This window comes from Melozone crissalis, unplaced genomic scaffold, assembly GCF_028551555.1.
Source record: "Melozone crissalis strain CALT ecotype California unplaced genomic scaffold, PUWL_Pcris_2 ptg000004l_1, whole genome shotgun sequence".
NCBI classification, from domain to species: Eukaryota; Metazoa; Chordata; class Aves; order Passeriformes; family Passerellidae; genus Melozone; species Melozone crissalis.
The window spans coordinates 20,972,830-21,000,492 of NW_026535782.1; the positions used below are offsets into that span (position 1 = coordinate 20,972,830).

General features: G+C 38.6%; 1 protein-coding gene across 2 annotated transcripts in view; it reads right to left on the reverse strand.

The window, feature by feature from the left end:
* The window catches only part of GXYLT1 (glucoside xylosyltransferase 1), a 28,685-nt gene extending 4,951 nt beyond the window's left edge, over positions 1–23,734 (reverse strand). The window contains exons 1-5 of one of the 2 annotated variants that reach the window (XM_054275811.1): positions 23,535–23,734; positions 15,927–16,019; positions 7,190–7,364; positions 6,134–6,259; positions 5,081–5,332 (exon numbers count right to left, since the gene is read on the reverse strand). In XM_054275811.1, the coding sequence (XP_054131786.1) occupies positions 5,081–5,332; positions 6,134–6,259; positions 7,190–7,364; positions 15,927–16,019; positions 23,535–23,734 (846 nt within the window). The remainder of the gene's footprint in view (positions 1–5,080; positions 5,333–6,133; positions 6,260–7,189; positions 7,365–15,926; positions 16,020–23,534) is intronic. The other variant, XM_054275801.1, reaches the window with a different exon arrangement.
* Between the last annotated feature and the right edge of the window lie 3,929 nt (positions 23,735–27,663).

Below are 27,663 nucleotides of genomic sequence, written 5' to 3' on the forward strand. Positions count from 1 at the left end.
ATTAATTCTTAAATAGGTCCGAACACAGACAGAGAAAAAAATACTGGCTACAAACTAGTGTACAGAAATACAGAAATCTTTCAAAGGTTTTCAGAAGTATTTTCATCAAGCTGAACTTATTTTTTTAGTTACTGAACTTGAATTTCCTCATCAACAGGACAACTTTTCACTAGCAAAAGTCAGTGAGAACCAAAACAACAGCTGATACCAAATTCCTGAAATCTTGATTTAGCAGAATCACTTCAAACGAAAAGGAGTTCTTCTAAGGTTCTGGGTGAGGAGCAGCTACTCGGAGTACATTGGCCTACACTGAATTCCATGTTTACAAAGGGATTCAAATCTGCAGTTTAAATGGTTACATATTCTAAAGCTAATCTCTTATCTTTACAGCTTATTTAAGCTTTACTAGAAAAGGAACAAGGCTGCTCACTTTGTACTTTGTACTTCACAGTTTCGAGAGTGTGGATGGAATAGCAGTAAGTCCCATAGAGAGAAAATTCCTGAACAAGCATTGTACCCTTGCTGCTTTTTAAGCAAGTTGCCAAAAAAAAAAATATATTAGAACTCCAGTACAGTTTCAGATTTGCATACAGGAATATCATTTTAAGAGACAGGAGCAAAATACTCAGTTTGAGATTTACAGTATCAAAGACTTCTTTCTCTGTGCTTGACACTGACAAAGTAGAAAGTGCATAAAATTGCAGTTCAGCTTTTACTCTCCCCTCAGATCATTTCTGCCATCAAATATGAAGGGCTTTCAGAACTGAAGACTAAACCAAGAAATACTACAAGATTTCAGACAAGAAATAATACAAAAAAAGATCTATACCTTATTTAATGCAAGAAGCCAAACAGAATATTACAGTCTCTCCTCTCCTAAAAAATTTATGATTATGATTGCCTGCAAGTATTCAATGAGCGCAGGCATAAGAAATGCACAAGAAAATTCTTTGCTAGTAAGAATTATCATTAGATTAAATGCAAAGTGATTAAATTAAATAAAACACAGGCTTTATTACTAAGCTAAACCCTTCCAAAAAAGCAAATAAATATGATTGAATCACAGTCAGTAAAGATTACTCCCTCACCTGAAATTTGCAATTCCCAGAATACTGACCTAAGTTTAAGTTTAGACAAAATGCTAAGAAATAAAAACAGAATTAAATCACCTCATTCATACCAGGCAAATCATGGTACAAGAATATACAATGGCAAATTCAGTTTTAGAGCAACACATAGAAATAGAAATTTAAATTGTTTAAGTAATTATTTAATAGAATTTTCTTTCCACTTGCAGAGTTTTAACAGCACAGAAATCCAGAGGATATCCCAAGAAGATGCAAAGCAGGTAAGAACATGCATCACATAGCCAGATATCTAGAAGCAATACTACTTGACAAATAGTGCTGTCAGATTTAAGAACTGGAAATTGTAATATTTCCATAACCTTTGCATAAATAGAAAAGAGCTATATATTAATAAAATAGCAGTGATATATAATGACACCAGTGTAGGAGCAAGGGAAACTACTTGAATAATTACTTGTTTCCCTTCTTTAAAATATTCCATTGTAAGGTGAAACAGCCTGAGAAGTAGGATTCTGATAGAACTACTTTTTGGAAGTTACTCAAGTAAAAAAACTCAAAGAAAAAATATTACACTAATTTTAAAATGTCCAGAATATAAGCCTTCTCTCCAGTATGCCACAACATGCAAACAATGCTAGCAATTTGAGAAAAAAATCCCCAAATGATAGTAGGCATTTCTGTGATGACACCACACTGATACAGCCAGGTTCTTAAGAACTCTCAAAACTCTAGTTTATTTGAGCAGAAGAAAATGTGCAAGAAGAAAAAATATGGAGGAACATCAAAGTATTTTCTGACATTTTGGGTCGGTTTTTTGTTTGTTTGTTTAGCTTGGTCATTACTCACTTCTGTACCAAAAAACTTCTGCGTGGCAAAGGCTGAAGTCAGACTTAAAAAAGCTGTCACATTTAGCCTTTACTTTTTTTAAATTCTAAGAAAACATAAAGCTGAGGAAAGGTATTCAAATCACACAGCAATATCTAAACAAACTGCAGCTGTGTCCCACTAACAGCTGACCAATTTAAACTTCCTTAATGCCAAGGGAGAGCCAGCCCTGTGCCTTCTGTTTACATGATTCTACCCTGTTCTTACACTACAAATGTAGTGCTAATACTTACTGCATGTTTATGTAAGCTGATATACTTCAATAACCCAGCAGAAGGATTTCTTTTTTCTACTGTTAGCAAATGGAATTGAATCACAGAAAGGACCGAAAACCAAAGGCTACAACCAAGTAAATAAGAAAAGTAGGGAAAAGAAGCTGCTAAGAGACAGGAACCTTCCTTTTAGAAGCAATTTGGTTTTTTGCAGGCTCACCATATTTCTTGAAACTACAGCCCTAAGCAACAATGAATGATAAAAAAAAAAAAAAGTTGTAATGGTTTAGGTCACAGAAGCTCTCTGAACTTTGCTTTTTTTTTTCTAAAACATACCCGTGAACCTTTGCACACTCTATCTGAAGTTAATTTATTTGGGGCTTGTTTGATTTTCTAAGAGCTTGTTCCCTTCCTTGAGTGCCTGCATCTCAAGCATCAATAACCTTCTCAATAAATGTGATTGAAGTCATTCCTCTCTATTCACATTGCCTCACTAGTCTTTTTGCTTAAAAGCACCGTACCTGTAGCATTTGCTATATCTCTTTAAAAAAAAGAGATTTGTATAGATCTATATGTATACAAATACAAAAAAAGTCACCTACCATTACCTCTTCAATATCCTAAACAGTCTTGACTGCTTTACATTCCCGTTTTCTAACTGCTGCTTAGCAGAGACAACATGTAGGCACTAACCATCAGAAGCTTCATCATGAATTCTAGTGTCATGTGCAGTTATGCGGTATAATGAGCACTACCATGCAGTACAATATTCAGTAACACATCTGTGCATGCACTTCTAGTTGTACACATGCATTCTCATGTGCAGTTATGCAGTATAATGAGCACTACCATGCAGTACAATATTCAGTAACACATCTGTGCATGCACTTCTAGTTGTACACATGCATTCTCATGTGCAGTTATGCAGTATAATGAGCACTACCATGCAGTACAATATTCAGTAACACATCTGTACATGCACTTCTAGTTGTACACAAGCATACACATGTGTGCATTTAGTGCATGCATTTGTGCCCTACAGAGACTCCACACACAAGACAAATAAGAGAGGACCAGAATGAACAACATCCATTAGACACCACTGACAGCCCAGGAGCTGGGATGCTTGTCTGAAATGGCCTGACACTCCTGAGAAGACTGAGGAGGCTTAAATAGGTAAGTGGATAAAAGATTACTTAATCCTGGAGCAGTACATGGAACTACAGGTTATTGCTACCCAGATGAACATTATAACCAGTGGCTAAAGTCTCTGGTTCTGTTTTTTATTTATCCATCTTCTGGATCCTCCTGACTCTTAAAAATCAATGTGACAACAGAAGAAAGATGCTTAAAGGCCTCAAGCAGCTCAGCTTGTAATTTGGGCTACAACGGACAAAGAACCCACAGTTTTAAATCCATAGCACTGGAGGAATATCCTGGTCCAAAACTTTCACTTTAGATAAATGCTCTAGCTCTACAGTAGCATGCAAAAAGGTCTATGGGTATTTTTAAAAAGATAAATAAACTCCCAGAACTCCTTGAAGAATTTGTTGAGCCTCCTGAAAGAATATAAACAAATTCACACCTTCCCATAACACAAGGAAGCATTTTCTAGTTCTACTGTATTTCACTGGAATAGTTAATGGGACACAACATGGAACTGGTTACCTGTAAGGTCCAAAAGCAGTATCACTGGCAAGGGGTATTAGGACAGTTCCTACCCCTGAATTTGGTCTACTTCTTTTCCAAAGGTTTGAGAATAGTTGTTCCTTTGCTATCAGTCACAAGCAAAAGTCATACACTGTCAGGCTCACTGTGTATAGACTCAGATACACTAAGTTGTACTGAGAAGCCAAACCAGAATTCTAGCACCGAGTGAATAAAAGACCAACTTTATCTTTGTGTTTACCACACTGAAAATAAATCACTATACAGAAATGCACTGCCAGAGTTTAAGATATAAACTTCTTCTCCAATAAGTTTTCTTGGAGAAACTGCAGCCATGTACTACAGCTACTATAACTCTACTTTTAACTACAACTGAGATAATCCATTCTCCTTTTCTCTTAAATTCTCTGAATTTTTTTTTTCAAGAAAAATACATAGCAAGAATGCTAGGATGAAAGCTGCTTATCACACTGGAAATTGGGGAGAATTAATGTCTTCTGCTAATTTATATTGCTCCTCTTATGGATGCTTCTTCCAGAAGTTTTTGACTGCATGATTATTTTTCCCTAATCAAACTTCTCTTAAACAGAGATGTACTTTCCCCCAAGCATAATCACACAACACTGCTTTTGTACTTGTGTTTCAAGTACGTAAGAAAAAACTTCAAGTCTGAGAAGCAATGACCATTTCTACTGCTGTGTGCTTTGCTTCCATGCATGTAGTAGTAGCTGCTTCCATTAAAAACTTTGTCTACAAAAACTAGGACTTCAAAGCAAACAAAAAGATACTTAGGGTGATAATCACCTGGCTACAATGTAAATGATCAAAATTTGGAAATCTTCTTTTCAACAACTTACTAAATGTTTTAGCACCACCTCCTGGTCATACAACCACACACATTCTACAAATTTACAGTAACTTTTTCTGGGACGCCTGTGGTGAAGAAATAATGTGGGCATATGTATTGGCAAAAGTAATTTACAGCAAACTGTATCAAGTCAAAGGATCTCTCAGAACTATGAAAAAATAAATCAGTCAAGAACACTTGAAATTCAAGTCTTATAGTGAATGACATTTTAAAAATAGATACAATTTTAAACACAGTGTACTTTCAGAGCATTATTACAATTACAGAAAAAAACATTTTGAAAAATACATACGAATATGAAACAAATAGAATTAAAATATGGAAATTCACCAAAAATGCAATTGTAGCAACACACATACCTTGAAATATTTTCTTCTTATACGTGTCATATTCATTAGCATGACTCCTGAATTAATTCCAGTTACTCCATAATAGGGATGTCTAGCAAATCGATTATACCACCCAATACGAGGCTCTTCATGTTCTGGTGCCATTGCAGCAATTTGTGTGGAGTTGAATTTTCCCAGAAAAGACCAAATATCATCAACAGGCCTCAAAAACAAGATGTCAGTATCAACATACAGTAGTGAATCCACATTTTTGAGGATTAACTGTGAGGGAAAGAAATTTAAAACCAAAATTTTAAGTTTTATTGAACTTCTCTTAATAAAACACAAAAAAGTTAAACGAATTTTTGTCATATGCAAATAGATTCACTTTACACTGACAGCTTGCGGTCAATAAATTTGTATCATTCCTTTTTCTCACATTTTAAAGAATTTCTGTCGAGGGAAATAATTTTCACATAGAACAGCATTGCAAAGGTACTCATTGTACATTTTATATGTCAGGGCTCCTTAGGAGTAGGTGGAGGCCAGGTGTACCCTAACAGGAGCTCCCGTCTGGCTCCTGCTCCCTCCTGCCCACGCAGCCGATCAAACAAGTGTTAAGAGCCCTCCTTTGGGAGACAGCTGCCATGGCTCCATCCCCCCAGCCTGAAGCACGTCCTCTGAAGTGTCTTAGATGAGCACATGCACAAAACACTGGCAGCAAGAGCCCTTTTCTTGTCTCCCTTTGCCTAGGACTTCTCAGACCCACGCATACAGGAGACTTGCCAATGGAATGAGATGAGGTGTGGTGAATCCATCTCACCTCTGAGATGATGACATGACCTACACCTCTTTCTGAGGATACTGTGCCAAAATGCATCAAGTGAGAAAAGGACTTTTATGCCATAGGGGACTAGTGCCACAGAAGAATGTTAAATTCAGAGGACTTCTTTGGATGTCAAAACAGTAACTTTAAGGAGTAGTGGTAGTTCTTCATTTAAAACCAAACAGAAACCAGATTAACAAGGACATTTGATGCTTCATAAACAGACTTCTGGATTGTCCTACTACAAAGTAACTTACTGGCAAAAATAGTCTTTGTGAAGCACATGGTTTAAACAATTTCTTCCATTCTGCTGCACTCTCAGATGGAAATGTTATTGGATATATCGTGTAATTAACTTTTCCTTCATAGGGGAATTCTTCAAGCTATGTGAAAATAAGAAATCACAAAAATTACTTCAATTCTATAACAAAAAAAAATCAAATCACTATTCAAATTGATACTTGAACACAAGTGCAATGCCTCTTCTCTACAACAGAAATCCAAGAATTTGTCAGCTAATCAAAAGACTTGAACAAAAAGTGGCACCTGCAAGCCACTGTGAAGAAAACACATCACATCAGATCCCATGCAAAAGGAAGAGGAAGCAAAATAAATTACTATTTATAAAAGTAAGTATATTAAGTAACACTCTTCCTCTCTTAACTACTTACCATGGAACAAATACCAATGAAGTATTTCCAAATTTAATCTTACTCCATTTTTGCCACAGCTACTGTTTACATAACAGTGTATATAAATTAGCATGTGTAACATACTAAAGTCACAGTTGATATGACATTTTAAGCACAAAAATAGTAAAACCCTCCACAGTTATAGTTTCATCAGCTTCTACAACTGCTACTTCAGTCATAATGTAATTTTAATTAACTGAAATTTACTAAAATTAGGCATAATCATATCTACCACATTCAAAAACAGGTGTTCCCATTTCTCTAAACAATATAAGACTGACTCATCCTGTAAGCACAGAAAAAAAAAAGGACAGATCTATAATTTTTTCTTGAAAAGCCAACTCTAAATAAGCTCATACAAGGTAATTGGTTTGTGATCAGAATATCAGGCTTGTATTTAACAGATTCAAGATGACAGATCAGAAAGTTTTGGTCTGTCTCTAGGAGAAACTCTGGTATCAGCAGTTGGCATTCTTACACATGAAAAAATTTCAAAGATCCCCATTCAACACTACAAATGCCTTATTACCTTAGACTCCTGCATTTCTGCCACTCTATCAAACATGTAGAATTGCTGTATATTGTGCTACAATTTGATTGAATACATTTTTGAATACTTACTATGTCTTTGAAACTCTCATGCAACTGGTCCTCAGCAAAAATATGAAAATGGAGAGGTTTGATGCTGAAAATAATGGCTGATCTCAACATAGTAACAGTCTCCTCCAGTCTTTCACCACAGGCCACCACTGCTAGATGCATTTTCTCAGAAGGATGTGTTTTCATATAATCATATCTGATACAAAAATATTTTTTCATTTGACATTATTTCTAGCACAGGCTTAAAGAAAAACTCTACTATTTACTGCAGCAAGTAATTAACAAAATACCCTTTACCATACTTAAACCAGCAAAGTATAACCCCACAGAACATGCTCATATGTATGCTTCCATTTAACCTGAACCATTCTCATAATGACTCCCACCACCCCAGCCTACAAGGGAAAAAAAAAAGGTCTAGAAGATCTATATACAAACATTTATTGCTTACAATCTTGCTATTCATTACTAGCAAGGAAATTCATTAAAAGAGCTATGCTAAAAGAAAAACTACATGAAGTTACATTAACAGGTCAAAGGCTGACAGTAGATTAAGTCTATACTTGGGTCTTTTCCCCCCTCCCTGGACTAAATACAGACATAGGAAAATAATGACAATTACAGCAAAGTTGAACTCAACAACAAAGTGAGATAACATCTATTTCCAAGAAGTTCTGTTAAGAACATTTTTGACTGATCTAGGTTTTGTCCATTTTCTGTTCCAGTAAGTCCTTTTTTGTCAAACACACCCTTCAGCGCTTCACACACAGAAAGTTTTCTCCTGTCCTTCCATCTTGCAGGAGTACAACGTGGGCTGGATGAGGGGGAAACAAAGAGCTCACAGGGCCTTGGGGGATGCCCTGGGGCTCCCAGTGCTCCTGGAAACCCCTCAGGTACACTGAGGACACACACTGCCCATGGCCTTGAGGCTAAATCACTGCAAGGAGTGGGGACTGGGAAATCCTTTATTCCTGAAGACACCTGTGCAACAGTTATCGTGAGATGTGCCTGGAATGTATCACACAGGGCACATTCTAAAGTAATTTCAATACTTCAGTACAATAGGCTAAAATTGTCATCAGGCAAATACCATTAGCTTGGTGGCAAACAAAGTGGGTATACCAAAAATCTCCTGGATTTCACAGATTTAGAAAGAAAAGCTTTCAGAAAAGCTTTCAAAGCTTTTAAACACACATTAACTCAAAGCCCATGTGGAAAACAATATTCTGCACTTGAGCTGTTTGCACAGACCATGGGAGGAGGGGGCTAATAGAACCAAAAGTATCTGAAGGTTTAAATTACAAGTTTAATGCCAAATTATGAACACAAAACCAATTCTGAAGTTAGAAAAGACTTTACCGAACTACTAACAATAGAGAAATGCTTGACCAATCACCCATTTTTAGAAACTTGTTGGAGGCACTTCAAAACAGAAATTACCAGATGTGATTCTTAGCAGATAATCTCCGCTCAATTTATACAAATATGTGAACACATACAAGTTTTCCTTTAAATTTGCAATAGATAATATTCAAATATGCCTCTTTTCTTTAAGGCACAGAAGAGCTTCACACATTATTTTTACTTTCACGAGGCAAAATATAAGCAAAGTTATCACTGTAAAACTACTGAATTTGAATGCCATAAATAATGACTGCATTTAAAAAACATTGTAAGTTTTGAAAGAATTTAATGCCCTGGAAATAAAAAAACTTTTTTTTTCCAAAAAAATTTAATTAGATTATGCATCCAGTCTTAAGTCAAGGTCTGGAGCATTATTAAAAATCACATGGATGAAAGACCTCATAGGTCAGATTTAGATCCAAAAGAGGGCACCTAAATGAAGATGCTAACCTCAACTGTGTCTGAAGCCTCATTAAAGCCAACAGATATGAGCAAGTTATGGAATATAGAGAGGAATTCACCTTATTTCAAAGTAAACACCTAATGCTTGAATCAACTTTCAACATAGGTATAGTGCCATTTATTAAGTTCTAAAATATCCCACTTGATCTCCAAATGCCAAAAAGACTGAGTATTTCAAAGATCATTTTGTGTCTACTACTCCTAAAAAGATGTCTAGGATATCCAAGTGCTTCCTGATTAACACCGACCTCTCACATCTCAGCAGCTAAATGGCTGGTCACCTGGATCATCCTCTATGCCCTTTCAATTTTAGTCACTGTTTAAGACCTACTTGACGTAGACACCAATATGCAGACATCTATATTCAGATTATTTAATCTGCAGATTGAAACCTTTCATAAATCTTGAAGCAAAATCTGAAAATTAGTTTAGGTTAACACACACAAAAAAAAGAATCTTGAAATATAATCAAGACATGCCTATTAGACCTTTATACATAAAGCTAATTTAAACATTACACCACGTAGTAAGTAGTAAGGTAAAACACACAATGCAAGCTGAATATGATGAGGGTAGTTGAAACCCAAAAATAAGTACTGCCACAGTGTGAACAAGCTGCAAGCAGCAGATTAGCCTCATCACTAATCCACTGAAAAGGGAATTACAATAATTAAGCCCTGAAGTCATGAGAGCCTACAGTGATATTACAAGGTCATGTGATAAATAAGGGCAAAACCTACACAAAATGCATAGCTGAAAGCCAAGCTCCTGAACTACATGTAACACACAGCTTTCCATGAATAAAGTATGACAAAAATTGTGCTGAAGAAATTCTAAAATGCACAAAGATTCAAAGACTGTAGTTTATTATTTCTACATCTAGTGACCTCTGTGAACAAAAGAACATTTTTAAGCCACACAACAAAAAACTGATTATATTATAATGCTGTTACAGTCACTCTGCTCACACAACCTCTTCTGTAACTTTCAGACTTATTGAGTTCAATATTTTTAAATCTGTGCTTAAAAATTATTTCTTTAAATGCAAAAAAAAAAAATTAGAAAGAGCTAACAAAAATTGAATTTCAGCTCATACCAAATGGGAAACAGCTGGACTCAGATCCATAAATTCACAACAAAAAGTTTTATCCTTGAAGCAAATGGAGCAAGAAGCCGTTGGAAAGAAGAGGCCACCATTCCCTCTGTGGACTACCCGCTACAAAGGGAATGAGCTATATTAGATATCAGAGATGCATTAAGGCAGAAGGTAAGAGACTTCAGAAGTGTGGTCCTTACTCCAGACTCCATGAAAAGACATCCTTTAGTGATTATAAACTACATTTGACTTCCGTGCATACAGACCACTGGGAACCACAGCCTCCCTTTTAGCAAGCAGGCCTCAGTGCTGCTCCTCTCCCTTTCACACACACCTCTGTCCACTCCCAGGGAGAAGTCCTGTCCCCACCTTCACCCAGGAACACTGTTTACTGAAACCTCAGCTGTCAGCACCTTTCATTTCTTTCCTCTTCCTCATGTGAGAGGCAGTGTGAAGTGTAAATTGTTCAGCAGAGCTTGTCAGCTTGAGCTCTGCAGCCTCACCTTCAATGTGAATGTGTTCCACCCACAAAGCCAATTATGTTTTTCATTATTTTTTTCACTTCCTTCTTCAATATTATATCTACACGGCTTCAGTTTTTCCACTGATTTTTTCCCAAATTTTCTGCCTTCAGCTGCTGCCTTCTTTTCCCACCTCTGTAACCCTTCTCCCCATCCTTCTTCCACTGCAGCTGCCTCTCCAGAAGCCAGGGAAAGGAAAATTGTGCTCATTTAGATAACTGGTCTGGTATCTCTCATGACCAAGTGATACAAGATCTTTTGGCAATACATTTTTTTTTAGCAGTTCAGTTGCTGAGTTGACAATGAACAAAATAAAATTTATTCTACAAGAATAGTAACATGTCTGAAGCTAAACAGGTTTGGTATCAGGAATCACAGCTCTTAGTGAAAGTCAAATACAGGTTCTGAAAGGGTTAAGATGCTTTCAAAAGTGAGGAGATACTTTCAAAAAACTTCTTGAGAAGCAGAAAAACAAAAAAATATATTTTTTTTTTAATATGCACATATCTAATTAATAATAGCTCCATCTTTTGGTGTGGGAGAACCTAGTGGGAAAGCAACAGAGTGAAATACAAACTGTATTTTAGTAAGGATGTTGGATAGACTAACAAAGAAAACTTGACAGATCTAATTTCTAAAAAAAACATCCAATACTGTGGCAGTCCTCACTCCTGCAGGGAAAAAAAAACCCTCTGGTAATTAAAATAGAAGAGAAAGAAGGTACCTGTAATGTAGTAAAAGATACTGCATAGGATGCCATGACAGGATTTGAGTCTTTAGGAAGAAATAAGAGAATTTTTGTGAGGATACTAATTACACGTGAGGGGTAGGGACAGTAAAAATAAACAAAAGACTTGAGACAAACCTCTGCACATACTTCCATGAGTTTAGGAAACACATTTAAAACAATCCACTTTTGCCAATGTGAGTAAAAAACATGTATGTTAAAACATGCTACTCAGCAGCAGCAAAAGGCCAGGTACAAGCCTTGCCCTGAAGTATTTCTGTGTCAAGAGCAGCCCTTCATTCTATACTGATTAATTCTGCTGTTAACAACCTCTGAGAGAAGAACACAGGATATCCTCAGTGAATCTGCTGTAACAAGGTTTTCCAGAGCCTGTCTGTCAAGACACTGCCTTATATTTAAAGATGTTTACCATGACACATTGTATATTAAATTAGCATTTCTAGGTCAATTACAGCTACGAAGCTGTAATTTGATAGTAAGATACAGAGGTATGTTTTGGCAAGTTATACTTTTCTAGAACCTTCATGGCATCCCGGCTGCATTTCCTGGGGAAAAAAAACCAACACAAATTTTATTTGCACTAAAATACCCATTAGCTCCACAAAAAGCTTAGCTCTGTCCTTTAGAATTGACACAAGGAATCGCAGTAGAGGTCACCTTTATTTATATAAGGTAAAGTTCTCCTACTCTCACATAATACATGGAAAGCACAGGTGAGAGGGTACCAAAACCACAGGAATATCCTGTATACAGTTCCATCTAATTTGGTGTAATAGAAGTGGTTTTCATCATTAGCATAAAAAACACTCATTATATTCATTAAACTGTGCAGGGAAAGTATTTTCACATAATCAAACTGTATTATTTCAAAGCTGACACTACAATATACCTCAGAGAATCAAATGATAGATATGTAAGTACAATACAGATGGCTCAGTGCATCAAATGGTAGATATGTAAGTACAATACAGATGGCTTAGTGCATCCTTTTTCCTTTTAATGCCCTGTTTGATCTAAATCAATCAACCACTAAGAAGCCTAACCCGGCAGCCTTTAGTCACCAGAAAAACAAAGCAAATAGGCAGAGTAAGAAGGCAGCAAAGCTACACCGATTCAAATCCAGCTGTTGAATCACTCCCACACTTATTACAAGTAGGATCAAGGTAACTACAGACATTATCTGGATTTGAAAGTGATGAAAATTCTAGTTTTTAACTTAGCTTAACTTTCTACTACAGCACTGCATGTAAAACATGTCATAATCAAGAGCTTATTTTGTAAAAGTACACTAATGATACCACTGCATATGATTTCCACATGCAATCTACTCAATGCCAACTCAATTAGTAGATTAGGTCTGAAGTTACAATATATGAGTAATTTTAATTGACTATAAAAATAGAAGCCCTATTCTCCAATGAGCCTGCTAACTTAGAGAAATTCCTTTTTTCAGCATTATCTGAATTAATTTCAATATAGTCACACCACATGATGCTCAATATACCCAAAAACTTAGTGAAATTTTCTACTTTAGCAAGCAACACAAGTTTAAACCCACTTAATTGCAACATCCAACAACTGAAATCAGCCTGGTCAGATAGCCATAGTAATGACCCCTAAGAACTTCTTCCTAGTTAGTCCCATTAGGAAACAAGCAGCTAGACAATACTGAGCACCTTGAAAGGTGTACTAGATAAGAAAAGCATCATCTAGACCATGCAAAATCTGAGCCTCATGTTATCTCTATCAGCATTTTTAAAATTTTGATAAAATCTATACCACTGTAGGCAAAAGCCATCTCATGTTTCCTCTGTCAAGGTGAAAGCTAACAAATACTCTGTGCCAGAATAAAGTTAATAATCAGAATGGTGGTGAAAAAATATGGGTGCAAAATAGCTACAAAATCCTTCCTACATACAGCAAAAGCAATTGATCTAACACTGACTAACCTGAAGATCCTTATTATTCCTTATTAGAACCAGCCCCTGTTCAAAGGTCATCAATTTCAAATGCTCTTCAAATACTGCATGACTCATACTGAAGTCTATATACGCACATCTCTCTCTTAAAAATTTTCCAGATTCTTCTATATGTCTCCAACATTTCTATCACATATACTTGAATCTTAAAAATCTATACATTAGTTTTCACTTAATACACTTAGAGCTACTTAAAGAAAATAATGTAAAAGCTGCATTTCAAAAGTGTCTGTGCTAAGTTCTCTTAAGAGTAAACATATAATATATATAAAATATATAGGATATATTTTCCTGATATCCAGGAAAAAAAGCTAAATGGAATTACAAGTTAGAAACAGAGAGATAGCAAGCTTTTTTTCAACAAAAATACTTAAAAATCCAAAAGTTCCCAATGTTTTTAAAATGTAGTGGAAAATGGAAAGGAGCCATTTTAACTCTGGGATAAATTAGAGCATCTCACTGCATATGGGGATTAATTTAATAGTAAGATATTGATAAAACAATCCAGCTTAATGTGATCCAGCTCAATTAAAATGTTTAATCTGAACACCACACACCCTTTACTCATTTAAGCAGCTTTTTTTCTTTCAATTTCAAAATGTATAAACATGAAATTCTGCAAACCTTAGAGCTCACTATGAACCATGTTTCACCATGAAAGTGGACTCACCCAGTGAAGTCATAATCAATGCATAACTGTCCTCACAGCCACATATGGAATTCTTAATAGATTAATACAAGTTATAGCTTAAGGTATGTGTAAATAAACTGCATGGGATTTGTCCATTTCTGGTTCCAAGGTTCCACTTGCCTCAAGCCTGACAGAATATCCAAAAAGGACGTTTTCTGCTATTTTTGTGCATTACTTTGTATCCAGGGACTTCTTCAGACTTAGTGGGGTCAGAAGACAGCAAGAACCTCCCTGGTCTCAACACTACAAGTGTAAGACTGGCCCAGATGTCCAAGGATTAAATGAAGCTTACAATCATATCCTGTCCCTCCACCTAGCATAAGCTAAGCCCCCTCACCCTCAATCACAACAGCATTTCATTTATCCCACTGGACTAAACTTCATAGAGCTAAACACCCACAACATAATCTATAAGGAAAAAAAACTTATTTCTGTCTATTCAGATAGCTACATCTGCCTAACAAAAACATGTGCATCCCTATGGATTGACACAGTATGGATTGCCACCAATGGCAATGAGAAAAACTCAGCAGCCCCAAATTGCTGATGAAGTTCACTAACAGAATAAAAATCAATCTAAGTAACTTCTTTAAGGAATTTCTTGACTACCAATGAGCTTAAAAAGCACTGACAACACACAAGCAGAGAAGAATAAGGGATCTAAAGGCTTTCTCACAATAATTTTCAAAAAAATAGTAAGTCTTGTGAAGCTAAGCTTTTCTTCCCCTTTGCTTTCCCAGAAATATTCAAGCTTCATGCTAACAACAAAAGATATCAAGATATAAGATATCAAAGGACGATCAGCAAAATTTTAAATGTAAGAAAAGCTGACTTACAACTTCAGTTATGTACTGAACTATGAAGGTTAGAGAACTGTCACAGACATCTTTTATGAAAAATCCTTTCCTTAGGATTTTTTCTCCTAAGAAGCTGAGAGGCCTCAGGAACAAAATGTAAACATTGGTTATTTGCTGCTGTGGAATGCAACAGGTGGATCTTTGATTGGCCCATGTTGGGTGTTTCTAATTAATGGCCAATCACAGTGAGATGGCTCAGACAGAGAGTCTGAACCACAAGCCTTTGTTATAATTCTTTCCTATTCTATTCTTAGCTAGCCTTCTGATGAAATCCTTTCTTCTGTTCTTTTAGTATAGTTTTCATATAATATATATCATAAAATAATAAATCAAGCCTTCTGAAACATGGAGTCAGATCCTCGTCTCTTCCCTCATCCTAAGATCCCTGTGAACACTGTCACAGAGAACTACCTGACAAGTAGCTTACTTCTTTTCAATAAACCTGTGTAATGTGACAGCCTAAAACATCTGAGCCACCACATCAAAACATTTAAACTTTTTGTTAAAGATGCAGCATTAAGGTAGACAGTCTATTCTTTACCATACTTTGTTAAAGAACATTCAAAACTGTCTCTTCAATGCTTTTCAATTCACATTTAACTTGAATTTTAAAAAATCCACATGTACTTACTAAGCATACAATTTTATTGCAAGTTATATCGTGGGTAGTCAAGTGCAGCAAATTTTATTTTTGGAAAATAATTTATCATTAACTTTTCAGACTATACTCAGACAAGCTTTTAACAGATGTTAGCAAGTTTCTATTTAACGAAGCAATATAACTGAAAAAAATCTACTCTTGGTAGTTACACTTGAGTCTACAATTCCAGAACATAACGTAACATGAAAAACCCCAGATAAAGGTAACCACAATATAAGCAGGTGAAATGCATGTGAAGTAATCAAGATATTTTGTTTTGCCACCTTGCTAAAGAGCCAAAAAACATCAGCTACATCTGTCTGCAATCAAACAATATAGTACTATTTAACAACATCCTACCTAAAAGCAGCTTCCCAAAAGCAGTTCATTCCACAAACATCAGAGGGCAGCATCCAATAGGAATTCCAGAAAGATACAGACAAATTCTTACACCTAACAGAATAAGACAAAAATAACCTATATGAATGTTACTGATTTTATGGCAAACTTAAATGGATAGTCTCCTAGCTCAAGCATAACTTGAACAGTTAATTAGATGGCAGAAAACAGGCCATGTAATGCGACTTGAATACAAAGGAGAAGATATTAGAAGCCAATCAGAATTTTTGAAAGGTAGAATGGTCCCATCCTATAGCCTTTCCTCTTCATGTATTTTCAGAATGAGAAAAACAGAGGGGCTGAGATTTTTGAGGCTCCTGCTATGTTCTAGGCTTAAATTAAACCCACAGGCAATGAGCAAGGAGTGAATGGCCACTTACTGCTAGAAAGAACTTCACCTTTTCAATACCTTTGTTACTCAAAGCAGAGGAGCAACTGTAACTTTTCATTTTTCAGGTTACATTGTCCATTTAACACAATCCCTATTCACCCATTACTCTAGTCTGTGCAAACATGCAAATCGGATTTTTAATAAAAAACAGGACTTAGCAGCACCAAGCAATTCCATTGTTTTGTAACAGCTGGTTAATGCAATACAGAAATAATCACAACATTTCACAAGTTTTCTTTCTACATACTAAAAGCAAGACTAATAACTTATTTACTAGTGCTACATTAACAGCTAAAAAAAAGCAGGGTTTACTAGTTCATCATTACATTTTATGCAACAGCAATATAGGAAATATTTTTAAATAGAAACGAAAGTGTGTATTTCAAAGGCTCTGGTGAGAAAATCAACATCAAGAATTACGATCTGAAATGAGTAAGCAGAATATTGTAAAGCAAGAGATACTCTCTTGCATGACCTTCTCTGCTTTGTGACCTGGTGACACAAAGCCAGTAGTGTTTATTCTCCTTTGAAAGTTAGTATCTCTGAATGAAAGACATGTGCAAGAAAACCGACAGGAAAGCTGCTGATTTTCATCAGCAGTATTTAAGGACTATAGCTCAGAACTCTACTGAAAGTTGGCTTTGCAAGTTTGAAATTAATCAGTACCATCTTGGGTAGCATAATCTGAAACCTGTGAAGGCCAATGTTTTGCAAATACCAGACAATAATAGCTGAATGTAGCATCAAAGAAGGTCAAGATTAGTAATTTCTGCTTTTTGTAACACTTGAGAAAAACGATCTGATAAACACAGCGTTTCACAAAACCTCGTTTAAGTGCTGTGGGGGATGGTGCAGTTCTTTGCTAGATCACAGGAAATCCTTGTATTCTGTATTCACAAGAATTTTCAATTTAATTTTATTTCATGACTTAAGAATGCTCTCCACAAATAAATACCCAGGTACAAAAACGGAAATATAGACCGCAATTCTATTTCAGGGATATCTGCACTGCTCTTTACCAGAGTATAAAACCACGAGTTCCCTCTGACAGATTCTTCTTTGCATTATTCTTTGTGGCTTCTGTAGTTTTATAAAAACTCTAAGGCACATAAGGTCTTCAACTTATGTGAAAAACAATCTTTATGATCTCTACTACTAGCTTTTTGAAGTAACTGTTTCTCATTACTTTTAAGATAAATTAATAGACAATCTCTCCAAAAGAGTTTTGTGGTTTAGAAGACTATTACACTATTATTACAGGGGATTCCTCTTTCACTTGTCAACAAGAGTTTTCTTAGCTGCCGTGAATATTACCCTACCCAAACTACTAAGGCAAGAGGCAAATCTGAAGTAATGGCTGTGTCACTTCCCTGACACATTAGGCCTTTCAAACATTCCATTTAGCACAAGATTAGCAGCCTTAGGTTTGATTCATAAACTGCATATTTAAAACAAAAGTGTTACTAGAATATGTATGTATGCAATTTACCTAATGTTAGCTCAAGACATTCTCCTGTCAACAGCAATCTCCCTCAGTTGGCCACATGCTACCATATTCCCCAAAGGTTTTTCATTTAAAGGATTAAGCTACTGGAATAATTGGACAACATTTTCTTCTTGTCATTCACATTAAGATCATTTAAAATGCCACTCATTAAGGTATTTTTTTACTTGAAATGAAGTTTGATGAATGCTGGGACTACAAACAATTGCTTTATACAGCCAGGGAGTTGCATTATACCTGTCCACAAACAGGTACAGTCATTGTTACCTCAGAGAGGTTACTAGTCAGACAGGAATAGTCACCTTCAGTACTATGGAGGGATATTTTGCTCACACCTATTAATGTATGTGATTAAAGGCCAGTCCCCACAAATAGAAAGCAGAAAATTATGTAAGGTGAAACAAACTAAACAAGGCACACGGAGTATCCCAACACAGCCCCAATTCACAAGGGCAGAGAGAGCCCATGAACCAGGCAGATGATCCAGGCACCAGCCTAGGTAACAGGAGACTCTCCAGGCCAGTTTATCAACTGCCTAATGGGGTTACTGCTTGAAAGGGTGTAGGACTCATTGTGGGATCAAAGGTGGGCAGGGGAGGAAGGAAAATGCAAAAAACAGAGAGATGATAAGAGGTTCCAGTCACATGTGAAGAGTTCTGTTTTCCTGGGTGTGGGAATGGCTCCATCCCATGTGCACATGCAGAGGTCAGAGTGGCTGCAGGTGAGAAGATGGCCACAGGTCCAAGGGCCCACGGGCCTGCAGAGCCAGGAACTGGAGACGCGTGCGCACTGCGCGTGGGTGGGCACATGGCTGCTAACCACCAGAGCAGCCTGCAAGCAGGGCAAGGGCTGGGAGCCAGGTGTCAGACAGGCCCTAAGACTGGGCTAGACTGCAGGGAACAGCAAGTCTGAGCTACTGAAAGAACCTCTCTCATAGCCACAAGAGATTAGAGTCTGAGGCACGGCAACTGGAAGCACCAGAAAGCCTGAGCTGGCCACCTGGCGTTTGAGAAGTGGCTAATGTGGTCAGGACCAGCTATCCATAAGACTCCCTTTCATGAGGCAATCCTGTGGGCAGCTGCCACAAAGCTAAGGCCTGGAAAGGTCCAGCACATTCACCTGTACAGGTGTCTGCACATCCAAGAGGGTGTGAGTACCAGGAACTGAATTGGGTCTGCAGGCCTCAGGGATTCACACACAGGTCAGCAGCAGTGGAGGCCAGAGGATCAGGAGCCTGTTCCTGGATGGACCAGGTGTCTAAGGCCAGTTACTGGAGGAATCCACCTTACATACACTGATGTATTTTTCATTAAAACCTTTCACCCTGATCAGTCAGAGAAGGGAACAGGATCAGGATGCTTGTTTGTGGTTGTGCTAGCACTGTTTCCTGTGTGCTGATCTCTGCGGCCAGCCACGTGTGTTTGCACTAAGAGCCTATAATCCCACTGGAATAAATGCTCCACTTTGCTACTGCCTGGATATCCAGGAACATGGAAATGCAGCAGCCTTGCTTCCATCACACTACTAGGCTGGACAATTCCTAACACATATCACTGTCAAAAATATAAAAAAGAAGAAATATGAAGTTACAAACTTCACTGGTGTCATAGAGAAGCATTCTCAATGAAATGTTTGCCAATTCAAAGCATCTCTTCCTTAAGCAACCAGCCATTTCTTAACTACCTCTATCAGTTAATCGAGCTTCAACATCCCTGGGTAACAGAAATTTTAGTATTGCAGACATAGAAAAAGTGTCTATATTGAGACCTGAAAACTTTTTAGAATGAAAGGACAATTTCAAATTAGTTTGTGAAATAGCAGTGCATAAATTGCAGTCATGAAGACTGAACTCCTGTGCTCAGGCAAGTCAAGTTTTAGCCATAAGAAATCCCTCAACAATCAGTGGTAACCTCCTTTTGTTAATGGAGATCATTGTTGTTAGAAACACTTTTCAATCCATGTGGCACATGTGTACTACTGTAACTCCACAGCAACTTAGCAGAATGTCCAAATGGTGAGGGGTGCAGCCCTGATGACTACGTTCCTGTCAAAATTCCTTTCATTAACAACCTAAGTTCTATCAACTGCATGAACCAGCCAATAGACAGACTCATGTCTCTCCTACAGCACAGCCCACAAGTGCAGCAAAACAGGAAGGATGCATTTCCTTCCTGCTCATAATCACACAGGAGTAAAAACTGGGATGATAAATGCTTAATTCAACTCTAAAACGCACTAAGAATTTCAAATTCTCCTCAACAGCTTTTCTGAACATTTGCAGCAATACCACAAATTTGTTATGACATATTTAGTCATAGAAGCAATGGCTTTATTAGATAGGAGATAGTCAATGCAATGCTAGATGTCTGATACCTCAACTTTTAAACTGGAAAAATCTTGATAATGTTTCACTGCTTCACAACATTCCTATGCAAATAATATTTGCTGCTCAAATGCTTGCCAAATTCAGCAGTTTTTAAATGAAGTTTCGACTTCAAATCATTGAACGTTTAATCCTTTTAAGTTTACTTCATATTTTGAAGTGCTTTGACAGGTTCTGGACCAATTCTTAAAATATTCTTAAAATAAGAATGGCTGAGAAGCAAAGTGGTGAAACTGCTGGTTAAGCTCTGACACTGATGAAAACAGCTGTGTATAGGCCAAGGAAAGATTCAGCTACCTGTTATAACCACCCTCCACTGCTAAGCCTGTGGATATACCTTCTGCCCTTTTCCATGCACTGTAATCCACTTAACTCTCCCTCTGCCAGAACAGTTAGAGAGCAAGAGACTGCTACAATTAAACAAAATATTGCCTTTGAGGGAGTCAACAGCTCCTCCCAGTTTTGTATCATCTGCAAACTTGCTTAGTATCCCTTCCAGTCTTGCATCCAAGGCATTTATGAAGATGTTCAGCTATTAAATTCTTAAAGTGTTCTTCAGCTGTTTATATCAAGTCTCAAGATACAAGCCTTCAGTCCTCTTGTTCCTAAGGCTAGAGTAGTGTTTGAAACAAGCAGCTCCTTACTAAACTGATTACCCAATAAATTCCTGTGAATTATTATGCTTCTTGGAGGACCCTGCCTCAACCTGTAATTCTAGTTTCAATATGGTACTTCCTTTTAAGTTATTTTCTTCTTAAACATGTCACCACCATTGCTAAATTCTTCCAGGTGTGGTATTCCAAAGCCTTATTCAATGCTTGAAGTTTTCTTGTTTGCATGTTTCCAAAAACCAACAGAAAATTCAATGTCTCCCTTTCCTATCCCAGAGCATGATCGAGCTCTTTCTGCCCTTGTGGAATATACCAAACTGGACTATTCAGGCAAAGAAAACACTTCTTGGCTAAAGAAAACAGAAAAACACTGCTGAGTGTATAAATGCCTTCAGATGATACATTTGCTTTGCTGAACTGTATTTTAAAGCCATCAGTGAACACAGCTGAAGCAACTCACTTATGAAAGTTCTATTAATGCATACAAAATGTTAAACTTCAAGGACTAGAAGGTGCTCTAAATGCAATTTACTCTGTAAGGTTATGCACCCTTCAGGACATCACATGATCACCAGACAGTCAGAAGTGGCCATTTGATATGTGGCCATAGTGCTCAGTCAGTCTCTACTGCAGAAGTAGCTGATGTATAAAAACTGAAAAACACCAATACATTCAGCAAGATGTGTGTATCACTTATGATAGTGAATGTAATGCAGTTTAACACTCAAGAATAATTTACAAATTCATCTAATGGAATATTCAGTGGGGCATTTCTTAACTGCCACAGGACAGAGCTTTTCCTTAAACAAAAGCCTTTTTTCTAAGAGTCTCACTCACAAATAAGTTTTGCACATGAACTTTCTGCACAAACAGCATGTTTCAATAACTTACAACAGCAGATGTTTATCCTGAGGCTTCAGCTTGACAGCAGTTAATAGGTAAAGAATTCCCACACAGGTGACAACACACACTGGTTTTGAAAGGAGATGCACCCCCAAAAAACTGTATACAGCAGAATGCTTTGTGGCATTTGAGATCTTTAGAAAAGAGCTTTGTCAGTAAAACTTTTCTACTTGACGACACATTTGGGGAGATTTATATCTCATCTGATATAACTGCAGCAAGAAGCTTGTTGCACCTTGCTGAGGCTCTTCTCCAGTCATATTTTTAATTTTAAAACTACACTTTTAATATGAGTACTAGAACAGTACAGCTTTTAAAATAAACTTGGTTCATTTTTTGCTTACTAGCAGTATGATGCAGCTTAAAGTCATTTCAGTGTTCAATAGTATAAATCATTTATTTACATTATTATCTTCTACCCAACAAAAGTTTGCTTCATTTAAATTGCATGTTTTCTTTAGTAACACAAATATCATACATATGTTTTTTTAATTGTATTTTTATTTAGAACTAGTAGATTTCAACCACTCACAAGAAGTGAGTGGTTCTTCACAAACTAGAAGTGAGGCACAATTATCCTTACATCTTTTTCATGTTAAAATGTGCATTAACTTGAACTAATGTAAAAACAAGGGGTAAAAATTCTTTTAAGTAGTTACACCAGTCGATAGCTGGGTTTCACATTTCAGCTGACTCCACCCCTAGTAACTCAGAATGCTGTTTCATGGTATTCCAAGATTATTAAGTCAGAGTTTGTCATCCTGCCATCCTCTGTAAGTCCTTTACAACAGCATCGACACTTGTATAATTACATGATGAGGCAATACATGATTAGCGCTGAGTTGGCCAAAAACTCGGTAGTTTTCAAGCAGGTCCCCACACCAGATCAGCTCACTCGAGCGCTCAGAGGAGCACAAGCAGGACAAGGACTGGGGGGCGCCAGAGCTTATGCAGCACCGGGAAGCAGCGACCATCGCCAAACCAGCAACTCACTTTGCTTTAAACTGCTGTGGAATCCGAGCAGAGGTAGAGCTAGACTGGCCCAGAATGGTCTGGTCCTAATTTTTCCTCCATTTTCAGTAACAGATTTCTCATCACTTCCCTTTTCCTGGCTTTAGGGTTCCGGTAGCCACAGGTGAACAGGATTATGAAACTATAATCTAAAGGAAAACTAGTAAATTCCATTCCATAGTCTCAATCACCATTTGGCCACACTAAAATTTCTGCTGACAGAGGGCAACAGAAGTTTGCAGAGTGTGAGATGCTCGGACATGCACTCCTTTAATTACAGAACTGAACTCACTGCTTTCTATGAGACTGGTATTAAGATATCCCATAACAAACAGTTTGGCTTCACTGAAGTTATGTTCGAAAGTCATACAGTTACTAAGTTTCGGACCTGAACGAGCACCGTGAAATTTTATCCTTTTGGAAGAAGGAAACGCAACCCTTCACTCGCCCTGTCCCACCAAGCAGCAGCCAGGGACGGCCTCAGCGCCGCGGGGACGCGGCCTCGGCCGCCGGTAGCGCCACTCCTGAAACTTTTCCGTGCTTGTTTAAGGCTTCCCCAGCCGCCAGTACCCGGCCCGCGGGAGGCCGGGAGGGAGCGCACAGTCACCCCCGCCCGCTGCCCCGAAAGCGCGGCCAGGCCTCGGCGCCGCCGCCCGCCCGGCCCCGCTCCGCCCGCGGCCGGCACGGAGAGCGGCGCGCTCCTCCCGCCCTCCCCGCAGGAATGCGCCGGGAACCGCCGCCCGCGCTCGGCCCCGGCCCCGCGTACCTGCCGCTCTCCGCCGCGCCTCGGCCCGCGCTCCCCGCCTGCCGCCAGGCACCGGGCGTGGCGGGCTCTCGGGCCTGCCTCTCGCGGCCGCCGCCGCCGGGCTCCTGCTCCAGGGACAGGGCCAGCTGGCTGAGGCCGTACAGCAGCGAGCAGACGGCGCAGCCCAGGCACAGCAGCGCCACCCGCGCCAAGCGCCGCATCCTCCCGCCCGGCGCGGCGCGGCACTGCCGGGCGGGCCCGCGGCTCCGGCGGCAGCGGGAGCACGACGGGAGCGGCCGCGGCGTGCGAGGGGCGGAGCGGGGCGGGGCGGGACCGGGCCCGGAGCGGGGCGGCCAGGGGCGGGGTCGGAGAGACGCCCACTGTTTATTTGCCCCAAAAGTGAAAAAAGTCGCGCCTCCTTTTTCCCGCTGCATCCCCCTGTGCATCGCGGCCCTGTGCTCAGCCTGGTCTCGGCCCCATTCAGGCCTTGGTCCCTGGGAGAAGTCGAGCGACGAAGTATCCAAAGTAGAGACAGTGGCAGTCCCGGTCTGGTCCGCTGTGGTGCGGCCTCACCTTGGCCACACTAAAATTTCTGCTGACAGAAATCCAGTGTGCAGTTTTGAGAGCCTCAATATAAGAACAATGTCAAGCTGTTAGAGGGTGTGCGTCTTCATTAAGGGCTAAAGCTCCCTCAAAATGACACACTTTCCTTGCCATCAATGTTTCTGTTGCACTAACTTCCTGTGTGAAAACTTCACAGCTGCTTCTGCACAAGAATATTCTATACATATAAATATCTAAAGGGAGGGTGCCAAGAAGGTGGAGACAAGCTCTTCTTGGTGGTGCCAAGCAGTAGAACAAGAGGCAATGGGAGAAACTGGTACACAGGAAGTTCCACCTGAAAATGAAGAAGAACTTCTTTACTGTGCAGGTGACTGAGCACTGGAACAGATTTCCAGAGATGTTGTGGAGTCTCCCTCACTGGAGATATTCCAGAACCATATGAGCACAATCCTGTGCAATGTGTTCTAGGAGGACCCTCTGGTCCAGGCAGGCTGGACCAGATGACCCACTGTGGTCCCTTTCAACCTTTACCCATTTTGTGATATGCCCGCTCATTCCTTAGGCAGCTGAAGTTACACAGATGTCCTTTCTCCTTGTACAGACACAGTCTGAGAATGCAAATCACTTTGGATGCAGGCCCCTTCCCTCCTCTGGCCTTGGCACACAGGTGGCTGCGTGGCACCCTGGCCAGAGGAACAGATGGGTGCTGCTGGGCAAGGGAGATGCTGGGCCAGAGAAGCTTGGAGAACTGATCCTGAAGGATTTGTTTGCAGTCACTAGCAAAGATAGAGATATTTTAACTCACCAAGTCATGCTTCTGGACAACAAAATGTAGGTCTGGGAAGTGGCAGAAGAAATAATAGCTGTACATCTTGCTAGATGGGGGGAGTATTGGTTGGGTTTCAGCTGAATCCAACACAGTAGTGCATCCTCTGTCTAGCCCAGACCACTGAGCAAAGGCCTAACAGTTTGACTAACCTATACTATTGCCAAGGTAAGTATTTTAAAATCATTATTCAGTGCTGCTCCCTCAGCTTCTGGAACTGGTTTTTAAAAAATACAAATTTGGAATAATTCTGCTTACTTCTTTGTCTTTACAGTGCATTTGGCTCACATTTTTTCTATGGACTGGAAACATCCTTTTTAAAGCAAGTGATAATATCCCCATTGAGGACCCTGCATTTTAATAAAAATGCCAACATAATTTCCAATAAACCATTAAAAATAGTTCTGTTATAGCTTTTGTGGTCTAAGGATGAATGTTGTATGTGAATGCCCAGAAAACCTGAGCCATAGCTTACTGCTGTTCTTGGCTGTGCTTGAAAGAAGGGGAAAGCAGGATGCCAGCTGGCAACTCTGATAGTTGGAGGAGAAGTAATGCCAAAATTGTTCATCACCTCTTCCCCAAAATAAAAAGGAAATTAGGAGAAAAGGTGGCCCACAGAAAATATGGGCTACTCAACTCTGTTTGCAGTGAAGATACTGGGATGATTATCAAAAGATATAAGCAGGGAAATTGAGGCTGAGAAAAAAACAAAACATAGAATTCAAGAGGAAATAAGGAACTAGAGAGGATGAAATCAGGGCCAAAGATGGCAGGGTGGTGAAGGGGGAGTCGTAGGTGAAATGGCAGAGGATTAGGAAAAAGAACTCTGGAAGGGGGTTACTGGCTTGCATTGCAGGAAAAACTAGCTCTGAAAGCACCACCAAAGGTCTTAGCTGAACTTTCTGTCCCTCAGTTCTGTGTTTCTTAGTGCTTTCTGCCACAGGCTGCCATTCAGCTTCCCTGATCTTGTGTTTGTGCTCAAAATGGGGTCCGTGGCTCTCATTGCACCTGCTGACCTGTGTCACGAATTCTTGCACTGTCCCACTTCACAGCCCTTTGCACACACTGTCAAGTCCATATGGCAGGGAGTGAGTGTGTGAGTAACACAGACATGAGAATCAGAGTGGAGAGATATAATGGAGTATTTACTGACAGCAAGCTTAAAAGCAGAGACCATTTTATTCCCTGCTGAGGTGTTACACTTGTCTTTTATATGGAAGAGTGTTCCAGCCAGGGAAAATGAGGTCTGAAGGGTGTTATAGTGGCACCAAGAATAAATGTGGCAGATGGGTAGTAATCATGGTGTCATGCTTCTGAAGAAGAAATTATATTTTTAATAGGAGAAAATAAATAAGGAGTGCTAAAGAGAGGTGACAGAGGGATAAATTTTTTTAATTATTATCAACCATGTCATTACCTAAGTATGAATTTAAGGACTTCATTCAATGCTGTTCAATAATATGTGAATAATTAATGAATCAGAATATATCTGCAGTGTTCTAAGAATATAACTAAGGCAAGGTCAGAAATAAAGCATCTTTGTTACGCCCTCTGTTGCTATTGGGGAGAAAAAAACCATACACACACAAGGCTTTTTGTCAAACTGCAAAATCTGTCCATTTAATCTAAGTATCAGTTGGTCTGATAAAAGATAAAATGCTTCTTACTACAAACTTGGCCTTGTGAATAAGGAAAATAAGCAAAAGTTACTGAAATGCTATACCTAAATTGTATCACTGAGAAAAAAACCATTATCAGATGGTATTTAATTACCAATTAAGTTTATAAATTCTTTAAATATTAATAATTATATGTCTTTATTACTTACCATGAAAAGTTTATGAACAATATGTAACATTTTATGCTACAAGGTCTGCTAGTCTTTAATTAACTTAAAACATGAAGAGTTACAATCAGATGCAAGTTTATCTGCTTTTATTGATTCTAAATCTTTAATCCTTTTCTTGACTAGAATTTAGTTATTTAACTATGTATCTTTTGTATCTTTAGTACTCAATTCTATTTACTACCTCCAGAAAACAGCTCAAATCCAGAAAAAAAGCTATCTTAATAAACTACAGGTGACAATTTTTTTAAAGAATCAGCACCTGATATTTCTGCAAGTGAGTTCATAAGGGTCAGAGCAGTCACTGTGAGCCAGAAAAGGAAACCAACATTCTAACAACTCATTAGATAAAGAGATAAACCAGATCAACTTAAATTAAAAAAGAAAAAATCAGTCCTAATCAGATGCATTTGTATCGTTCCCCCTGGTTTTGTTCTTTCACAAAATTAAACCATTAATTGAGTTGGTAAAGCAATAAGATTTTGTGCTGATAGATTTGTGTCAACATTGCCCTGTATGCAGAGCAGTTAAGGGTTTTTCAAAGGCAAAGACACTTCCTTTGATGTTCACGTGCCCTTTCATACAAGCTGCAGTGTCAGCACTTGGCTATGATAGATTGCAAGGTTGGGTAAGTAGGAATAAACTGCTTTGCTGCCATGTGTTGTACATATGGTATCATCAGACTTCTTGGGGCAATGACCCTGTTCTCTTGCTGCCAGAAATCACTTTTTTCCCTGCCTATTAACTTTTAAGAAAAAGACTTTGTTTGGTGCAACTGCCCCTTCAAATTTCCTAACAAAAATTCCCAAAATAAATTTTCATTGACAACCAAAATATTATTACCTTCCCCCATTACTTTCCTATTTAACTTTCATCGTTTAGCATCGTAGTGTGTTCAACCTACTTCAAGCAGG